The sequence below is a fragment of the Seriola dumerili genome, unplaced genomic scaffold (genome assembly GCF_002260705.1).
Source record: "Seriola dumerili isolate Sdu_G_001 unplaced genomic scaffold, Sdu_1.0 BDQW01000036.1, whole genome shotgun sequence".
NCBI lineage: Eukaryota > Metazoa > Chordata > Actinopteri > Carangiformes > Carangidae > Seriola > Seriola dumerili.
This window is the reverse complement of record NW_019174291.1, coordinates 3,774,877-3,785,368: the sequence shown is the minus strand read 5'-3', so window position 1 is coordinate 3,785,368 and position 10,492 is coordinate 3,774,877. Positions and strand designations below refer to the sequence as shown.

The 10,492-nt window shown below is 40.2% G+C and overlaps 1 protein-coding gene across 1 annotated transcript; it reads right to left on the bottom strand.

Annotated features, from left to right (window-relative positions):
* On the bottom strand, positions 1–1,561 carry LOC111216795 (homeobox protein goosecoid-like). Its single transcript, XM_022738410.1, has 3 exons — positions 1,264–1,561; positions 846–1,054; positions 1–120 (listed from the first exon to the last, which is right to left on the bottom strand). The coding sequence occupies exons 1-3, from the start codon at positions 1,559–1,561 to the stop codon at positions 1–3; spliced, it is 627 nt and encodes a 208-aa protein (XP_022594131.1).
* Between the last annotated feature and the right edge of the window lie 8,931 nt (positions 1,562–10,492).

Sequence of the window (10,492 nt, the reverse complement as noted above, 5' to 3'; positions counted from 1 at the left end):
TCAGAGGAAGGAGGTCAAAAGACTCTTCTCTGCTCCAATGCAGGCAGGAGGGGAGGGGGATTTAACCTTTGACCCACTGCGCTGTTGCTTCCTCCTGGCCCTGCGGTTCTTATACCACACCTGAGAGAAACAGAGAGAGAGACAGAGAGAGGAGAGAGTTTTAGTTTCATGTTCTTAAACAGGACATTTAGAGCAAACAGAATGAACTAAATGAATATTCTTGTGCTATGAAGTATAACAATCATATAAATCATATGTTTTGTAGAGTAAAAAATCTTCACACACTGACAGTCTCCTACATGTACAACAAAGATAGTTTTATGGCTTTGAGTCCAGTATGGGGATTTTATTCTAAATCATGTTGTGTTGAAGGCAAATCAAGTCTCTTTTTTTTTCATCTGGTACAAATATTTAAATAAATATTCTAAGTTGCTTTGAACAAAAATATCTAATCAAATAAATGAATTAATATTCAAATATATTGGAAAAGGTGATTTAGAAGGAGAGAAGAGGAAAAGTGAATCAACCCAGTGACAAAATAAGATTAAGAAAACATTTTCATTTTCAATGACTTGTTTTTGGCTCGTGCGTAAAATGTAGAGAGGTTTCTGGTTTGTATGTTAAATAATCTAAGTTACAACATTAAACAGTTTTAGCAGTTTATTTCCCTGATAGACAGACTAACAGACTTGAGTTGCCACATAAACAAAAGCAAACTTGGTGAGTCGGTAACTCATGCGTAAAATGCAACCTGGAAAACGTTTTCTGGACAGATTTTACGCAATTCCATGAACGAACAGCACATTTATGTTTCTCCATCCAGTGAAACATCATGTCGGACTCACCCTGACCGTCTCCTCGCTCAGCCCCGTGCTCCTCGCCAGCTCAGCGCGCGCCTCCATCCCCGGGTATTCGGTAAACTCGAACAGCGCCTCGAGCTGCTTCGTCTGACTGTCTGTGAACACGGTCCTTATCCGACCCTTCTGACGCGGCTGCGACTGAGCGGACACCCCGGCCTCGTGGTAGCCATGGTAACCCGACAACGGCTGAGCATCTGGTAAAAAAAAAGAAGAAAAACATTTAATAGTTGGAAGAAAAATACTGGATTTTATTATTATATTATTATATTCATATTATTACTGTACCCTTGACTTTAAACTTTTTAAAACTTTTTTTTGATGAACTTGAAACAATAATTGTTTTTTTCTGTCTGATTTAATCCTAAATTTAATTTAAAAAACACTTTATAATTAGACCACAAACCTGCAGAGCAGCCGCTGAAGTTCACATACTGAATAAACGGATAAATGCTGCTAAAGTCGGTGCGATGGAAACCGGCTGCGTATGGGTAAAACACCTCTCCAAAACTCATCCCTTGGTACTGCAGGCAGCCTGGCACTGACACTGGGACTGGGACTGGCGCAGGAGGCCTGAGGTTCCCAGAATCCAGACTGAATGCGCCGGGGATCCCCTGGAGATATCCGTCCGGTGGAAACTCCATCACTGGTGGCTTGTGTCCGAGCTGCGGGGAGAGGATGCGCTCGATGCTGAAGTCCGACATTCTCCTTCCGTCCATGATTCAACTCTAAGATCCAGAAAGTTTCCAGAAACTTGTCGCAGTGATCTCTGAGCTCCCAGAGTCCTTCAGTGTCCAGTTTTAAACAGAAACAGAAGCTGCCATCAAACACCTGAGGCTCTTTAATATGTTAATGAGCTTTTTGAATTTAGTGTTTGATGCTGGAGGTTCAGTCAGAGATGAGAAGAAATCTGGACTTTGATTTGACCTCTTAACCTTTTGATTCTTTGAACTGAGAGATGATGTGAGTGAATATGAAAAGTGTTTTGTCCATTAAATCTCCTACTCAACTGTTGACTTTCACTGTTCTTCAAACAACTTAATTATCTTGCTCTTATTAGAGTTAATGAGACACAAACACTGAGTCATCCTGTAGCTGTTTAGTTAGTTCAAAAATACTTTTAGGCTACATTACATGTAAAGAAAAACATTTGTTGCAGCGTGCTATGAAATTAGACTTGGCCAAAATGTGAACAGAAAATCTTCTTTCTGTGTATCTATATAATATACAAATCTATAGATTTCTCCTGAAGGAGAAGTTTATACCTCTAAGGCCGTAACACACAGTAGCTCAATGCATAAATTGTGTTTTAATGACAAAAATCGAGATTTCTATCTAATAAATACCTTTGCAACACAGTTTTCATTCTTATACAACCCAATCTCACACTTTTATACAGTTTTCATGTGTGCCAGTGTGGATAAAGTGTGTGTTGTGCTTGATGAAATATTTCCTGCAGGTTCAGTTTGGGGGAAAATTATCTGCAGTGCGGAGTGGTGGCCTGCAGGTGGCACCACACTCCAGGTTGTGTTCACTGTACTAAGCAAGACAGAGAGCAGATACCACAACGTTCCTATAAACAGGAACCTTACACAGGTAATATATAAAACATGATTGATTGAACACCACAGACGGACTGTGAGAAATATATCTGATATTATCACAGTGAAACCAGTGTGTTTCATCTTTGTCACATCACAGCTCTGTGAGACAAACTGAGGATGAACAACAGGAGTCACTGAGCTGTTCTCACATTTTCTGGTTTTAATGTTGTTGGTCTGCACATCTTCAGTCTGGAAACCTACAGGGACCAAAAGTGTCTGAAAACGGTATAATAATCAGTAAAACTGACTTTCTGTCACAAGAACAATATAATAACAGTATTACACTGTGGTACAGTGGCAGTAGTAATACTGAAGCAGTGGTATCACCTGCAGCAGGAAGAAGTTCACTATAGATACAATGGTGAAATTAAAATACTTTCTTATATACTATATATTTATTCACCCACACTTAATATCTTAACATCAAAGAGTTCCATTCGTTTTTATTGATCTTTGTTTCATCATCTAAATGTCAACTAGTGGTATAATAGGGGATAAATTAAATCTTCACTTCAGTGTTAAAACTGAAGACTGCTTTAAAAGATCAAAATCAAAAGCATTAAATATGAATATGATGTTGTATTGAATCAGTGTCCACCCTCTGTGGTTTCCTGTGAGTGTCAGGTGATGTTAGCTCAGTCTGACTTCTGAGGGAAAGATCAAGAGGTGATCAGTAGCATATCAATCAGTGTCCTCTCTTTAAACGCTCTCTTAACTGATCGATCGTTAACACGCATAAAGAATAGAAGAATAAAAAGACTACAGAACTACAGCAATTTATCAAACATCCTCAGACTGAAGAGTGAGGAGCAGAAGGAACTGAACATTCACACATTTAAATATCACACACTCCTTTTAATTCGGTGTACAGGGCTCAACTCAGTGTACAATGTACAAACATTAACAGCAAACAGGAGGAGAAGAACTGCCTCCTTCTGAACACCTCCAAGACCAAGGAGATGGTCATGGACTTTCAGAGGTCCAGGCCCACCCTTCAGCCAGTCAACATTCGAGGGAATGACATTGAGGTGGTACACACTTATAAATACCTAGGTGTGCACCTGGACAGTAAACTGGACTGGTCCCTGAACATGGATGCCATCTACCTGAAGGGGCAGAGCCGGCTCTCAGGTCCTTTGACGTCTGCAGTGAAATGTATCTATGAAATCTATCTATATCTATCTACAATATGTCAGGGGACCAATAACTTAAAAACATTTATATTCAGTTTTAAACTCCTGAATAGATATATATATATATTTTAAACGTGCTTAATGTTTTAATGTATTTGATTAACTTAATGGTTAAAAATGTATTCTTGGGTTTGTGATATCTTAATTATTTCCAAGGAAGATTGAAAGTATTTGGTCCTAGAAATTCCTTGGATCAGTGGTCTGATGGCAAGACTCTAGTTAACGCTAATATTTGGAAGTGTATCACTGAAACGCTGTGTTTGTTTTCCCTCTAATTTGTATCTAAATACATGGTACTTTATACAAATTGAATTGGAATTTATACATGTTGTTACTTGTGTACAGGTGGTGACAGTCAGTGCCATGAAGTTTAAAAAAATAAGTCAAGGGTCAGAGGGCATGGTGGAAACAAGTGGAATAAACTCTTCTTCAATACATAAGCTTTAGTAAAATGTTCCATACAGTCTAAAGGTCTCTGTCCATGTGTTGTTTGATTATAAAGCAGGTGTAGGTTCTATATTAATACTGTGAAAGTATCAAAGCCTCAGTCCACAGAGAAATGCACACAGCCTGTATTCAGAAACTGAGCCTTAAAACCAGCCATCAGGTCTTCTGGAGCTTTGTGATGTCACAACAAAGCAGTCACCTTCCTCAGAGCTTTCTCTCTTCTGATTGGCTCACTGATCTGTTGTTACTACAGCTCCAGAGAGAAGCCTGAAAGAGGAGATGTAAATGTATGAGGATTAAGCTGGAGACAGACCAGATTTCACCTGGTGAAATTTACTCAGGTGCTGAGGTAAAAAAGCATACGGGACAGGAAACAGTGTGGACAGGTTTGTAAACTGCAGGACCTAGCAGTTATAGGCTAATTATAAATTCAACAGCACTTCATTTTCAGTGACCTCTGCTCTTCACTGTCCTTCACTTTAGCTGAGCAGTGATATCGATTTCAAATGTTTTTGGCCTTTTTGGCCTTCCATACTCTGCTGCTTGTATTATTTTGTCCTACAGTTATTGAATGAGAGGACAAACCCCCCCCCCAACTGCCTGAATATTCGAGAGTCAGTCTGACTCAACTCAAAATGAAGGAGGCGGGGTTAATTTGTGACAGGAAGTGAAAACGTCTTTGCTTATTTCTATCCAAAATAAATGAGGAACATAATCTAGGGTGACTGTGCCTTTAACAGCATGGTCGGTGTTTGAACCAGCTAATCCTAGAGGATTTTTTTACACAGCTTCAGAGGTAACTGTCTGCAAGAGTGTAAAAAAGAAAAAATAATTCTCTCAGTGTGTTGGTGCCTACATACTGCTGTACAGCTGTGGTGTGTTCAGGTGTGTGTTGGACTAAAACCCTTCAGATAATTCTGTCAGACTCTCTCAGCCTCTAGCTGCCTCATCTCTCTCAACATGAATCAGCAAAACATTGCGATGGCCCAGACTGCTCACTGTGCCACACTCCAGACATCCAGCCCCCCTCTCTCTCTCTCTGCTCTCTGTCAGTGTCTCTCTCTCTGTCTGGCTGGTTCACTGTCTGTCTGACTCGCCCTCTCCACTGTAGCTGATTAGTAAGCACAGCGGGAGTTCACTCACAGGGCTTTTTGGATGCGTCTCAATTCTGCTATGACTGTGTCTTTTGGCGACCGTTCATCTCTCTCTCCATGTCCACTCACTGTGTCGGCTGGGTTTCACTACTCCTGACCAGAGTGTCTTTTGGCAGGGTTTCAATACTGTGTCTGCTCGGCGCAGCATTTTAATGTCAAGACATTTCAGTGGCTTTTGGCTGGGTGTCAATACTCTGTCCACTGGTCTTAGGGTTTGATCCCTACTCTGCAAGTTTTCTGGCTGGGTTTCAGAACTATTAAGTCACTCTCTCAGCTGGTTTCACTATTATGTAGTTTATCTTTTGGCTGTGTTTTCACACTGTCCAATCTTTCTTGTTTAAGCCTCAATGCTGGTTTTGGCTGGACTGCAACAGTGGGGCCAACCCTATAATCTGAAATGTCCTGACTGACTGACTGACTGACTGACTGACTGACTGAATTAGAGACTTTTTTTTCAAACAGACTGGGTATAAACTTGGTTCATGACTGGACTGTTTTGGGCAGTGTACTAAGTCGCTTTGGTTTTCCAGCTGCTTGGGAAGAGGAGGAGTGTTTCCAGTACACTGAGCCTCGCCTCCATTACAGCAAATAAACTACTTTCATTCCATGTGTCATTATTACTAAAGGAGGCAGAGGAATAACTAAACATAAGACACACCGAGCAGAGAGAGCAGGAGAGAGGGAGGGAGAGAGAGAAGTCGTCGGTAACGAGACTTCGTACAAACGACTATGACCAACTCTACATATCAAACAGAGGGAGATAGACAAAAACACCTGCCTCTTATAAAAGTTTGTTGCGTTCTGGAGTTGAAGTAAATAAAGACTAAACTATTGTGGATCCAGACGGAGGCTGTGCTCTGTGTCAGAGACTAAATAAGAAAGATAGTTTGTCTCTTCTAATTTTCTCTCTGAGTGATCATGTTACAGTAAATCCAGCTGAAATCACAGCTCAGCCTTTGTCTTTATTTTATGTGTTTGGTGATTTTGTCAGATGACATTGTGGTTATAAAATCAGGAGCTGACCATAGGCTATCCAGACATAGACTTTAGACCATCTTGTTTGGTGTAGTTTAAGTACTGTCGATTTACTGTTTAGGATGGTCTTCAATGCTGGTCAGTAGTGATTGGTGGATGACACTGAGACACTGAAGCTTGTTTCACTTCTTTTCAATCATGTCAGAGTTCTTGTCAGATGACACTGACCATGTAACTGATGATGTCTGAAGCTTCAAACGTCACTGGTGCTTCAGAAAAGCCTCGTTAGTTTACCAGTTTAGTTAGTTTAACGTTTTTCAGCTTAATCATGTTTCAACTGTAACATTACTGGGGTAAGAATAGAGAAGAATAACTGAGAAGTGTGGTGATGTACAGTAGAAAGAGATGATCGTATGTATGGGAACATTATAACCTGATCCAAAGAAGTAACAGTTAATTAAAGTAATATTTTAATGGTTAACTTTCTCCAACCTTGCACCCAAAACCACAGGAGCCTACAGTGCACACTTAACCTAAACTACACTAATGAAATACTTTAATATTTCATGTGAAAATATTTGATATTTACACTATTTGGCAACATATGTATGAATTATTGTATTGTGCAATTTTGCAGATATATAATTATAGATAATATGTTAATTATAATTATAGATAATATGTGCATCAACTGCAGTACTGAACAAGAATATTATAGACTAAAATAAACAACCCGATTTTCATTGCACACAAACCTGAATGAAACTATGAAATCAAAGTTTTGTACCAGAGCTTTTTCTGCCCAAACCACTAGGAGTTAGTTCTGTCTTCAATGCTCCAAAGCTTAAAGAACTTGTGTGCTAGTGGCTCTTTGAGCCGGTGCACATAGGTAATTTGAGCTAAATGCTAATTAGCAGTGAAGCTGAGGGGACTGTCTTTAGTTTTGCAGATGTTTGGTCATAAACAAAGTTTTAGTAGTAGACAGATTGAGAGTTTGAAATGATAATCTGATGATTTGAAAGTTAAGGAATCACCACAGTTATTACAATTCATGAATGTCTGAACCAAATCCATTAGTTGTAGACTGTAGTAGTTGACTGACACTGCCATCCCTAAAGCCTCTGTCCATCCATCACCACTGGTCATTCTGTAATAGTTTGGATTTCAATGATGTGATCACGCATAAAAAAAACAAAAAAGGACAAACGGAGACAGGGAGGAGGGAGAGTTCGAGGTATGAGTCTTGTGCAGACTGATGTAACCCAGCGATGAACTGAATCCTGTGAGGACACGAGAAAGAAAGAGACAGAGAGGAAAAGTGGAGGAGAGAGGACATAATGTTCAGAGTAAAAATGATCTTTTATTGATCAGGATCAGTCAATAAAAAGGAAAGAGAATTGCCCTCCCTCTCTCGCTCTCTCTCTGTCTCTCTCTCTCTCTCCCTCTAGCTCTCTGTCTCTCCTGCCATCAACCAGTCAGATCAGCTGATCTAGATCTCACTGAAAAACAGGATTATTCTGGTCTGCCTTCTGAAACTATCAGGAGTTGAGTTTTTGAATGGAGCGACCTCAGACTTCTGTGGTGGTCGTCTGGCTGGCATCAAGACTGACACCTGTCTGAGATGTTTGACTCATCTCACAGCAGCCACAGGAACAAAATATTGATTCTGTGTATATTTTAAGTTTCAGTAAGCAGTAAATAGTTTCAAATGAATTACATGCAGTTTTAAAGCTCCATATTCTTGAGTTGTTTGGTTTTAAAATCTGCTGTCACCTAAACAGAACCATAAAAACATCAAACATGCTTTAGTTGCCATGAGTGTTGTTAGTCCTGTTAAGCTGTTGGCCCTCCTCACATTTATAAAGACACATGGACCAGGTGAGATGGTAGAGTGCAATACAAAGCGTTCTGGGGAAAGCCACCTTTCAGAATTTCCTCCACTGAATTAGAAACTATGTTTTCCACTAAAAAGGCCTTTGACAAAGAAAGAGATAAGACCAGAGCACAGGGACTGGACATGAGAGCTCCTGGTCGGCCAGTGGCTCGTTAAAACTTCCATAAAGTCTTTACCAGTTCCGTCAGTGTCACTCATGCGGCCAGTCCCTGTGGAAAAGTATCACATTGAATTTCTTTCCCAGTCCGAACCATGAAGCCAATACTGGTCTGGCTCTACCAACAGGAGAACACTATGAGCTGCTAAAGGGTCCAGCTTTAACTGGTTTTTCTTCTCCCATGTGTCAGTAACTTGATGCTACATAATGTTACATGTCTGTTTTCATTAGTGACAGCTACAGTAGACATGATAATGTTAGCTAACTTGCTGTTACCAATATAAGGAATGTAATTGGTGAATGTTGCCATCGGTAGCTGACTAACTGTCAGCATTGCTGTGGAGCATTTACCAAAAATGGGCTAATGGTTGTCCTTAGGAAGTTTTTTGTTGGCTCTTGTGTTCACAAGGAAACTTATATGTTTAGTGGACACGTTTTTTTTTTCATGTTTTGGTCTGAGATGCTGGTGGTGACATCTGGTGATAGTGATGATCGTTTACAGAAACTTTAAGAACAGTAGATACAGAATGAAAGTGCCACTGACACCTGAACAGTCAAGTCAGAGTAATAGGTCCATTAGTTTGAAGATTTATCAGATGTTAAAACATTACACAGTGGTTCTTAATACTTTCTCATTTTATCCTCCATCCACATAATCACCAGTTAAAGGGTAGCATTACACAGTTCAGGTTACAAAGCAATCTAGCAGGTATTTGACCTGGCACATATTTGTTTGGCAACTGCAGCACATTACCAGGTGAGTTCAATCAGGAGAGACTAATAAGAAGAACAAGAGAGTATGAGAATAAAAGTAAAATTAAATTTATTGTGAACAGAAGGAATTTGGTGCTTAGACCCCAGCAGGAAGTGGATCACTATGAACAAGATCCATAGGTTTAAGGTCCTTCCAATAAGAGGAATCTTCCCCCGGAGTCTAGACACTGGTGGTGGTGATGAGGAATGGAGCTCAGGAATAGGAACGTCTTGATGAGGGAACTTCTGATTGGATAGTTTGATTAGAGTTGGTCTGGCGTCCATGGTTGAGGTGGAGAAAGGGTGGAGGTAGGTCGCAGATGGTGCTGAAATGACAGCTGAATGATGGTAGAGAGAAAGACAATTTTAAAGTTTGACAGCTTACAGGTGATTGGCTGAAGGCCACCATGTAAGGTTGTGATTGGGTGAAGATGTGAATGAGTGGGTGGAGCTTTTAGATTGTGGGAAATGTTGCTATGACTTAGAAGGCATGCGCAAGGAGATAGTCTTCCTGACTGAACTGTCTCTAAGCTTCATTTGTCTTGTAACCAGGTTCAGCTTTTCTGCAGGACATCCCTGTGTTATTTTTGCAGGAGGCCTTTCCTTTAATTTGTCCCCTGTTGACAAATTAAAAGAAAAACCAACATGAAGTGTCTTAGTAAAATGTTGGACCACCACAAGCTGCCCGAACAGCTTCAATGATCAGTAGCATTGATTCTATGTTCTAAGTCTCTGGGGATAAGGTTTCCTTAGTTAAGGAAAAAAAGTTAAGTAATTTACAGCAGTAAAAGAGATTTTATAGCAGTAAAATTCTACTGTTTCCATGGAGACAGTTGATTTGCTGCCATTAGCACTTGTGATACCTATTATCACTTTTGGAAAGTGGGAAACATTGAAGAAGCTGCTATCTCATCCCCCTGTTGTTTTGACGAGAACTTCACCATGGTAACCTTTGATCACTAAGGTCTTTTGTGCAACAATTTAACTGACTTTAAGTTATGTTTTAAGGAAACATTAAGCTTCAGGGTTAGGGTTAGGGTTTTTATTTTAAGGAAACCTTAACTCAGACTCAGACTTAACTGAAGGTGTTTTATGCAGCCTGCCCCTGGACTCTACAGGAGGGAGGAAAACACTCTTCCATAACATATTCCCTCATTTGATGTATTGATGGTGGGGGTGGAAAGCTCTGTCTAACATGTACATTTCGATTTCTCATATGGTGTTCACCTGGGTTGAGATCTGGCGATGATGAAAGCTGTAGCATGTTGTAGCATGCAGGTCACCTGTGTGGAGGCATATGCATTTGTTATGTTTCTCCACTCATTCAGGTTCTCCCTTTAATTTGTCAGCATCTAAACATATCAATGCCTCTGACTGAACACTCACAGCTGTTTGGTTGAGCTGCAGTGCTGTAGTCTGACCAGCAGGGGGCGGTGCAGACAGCAGAGCAGACAGATG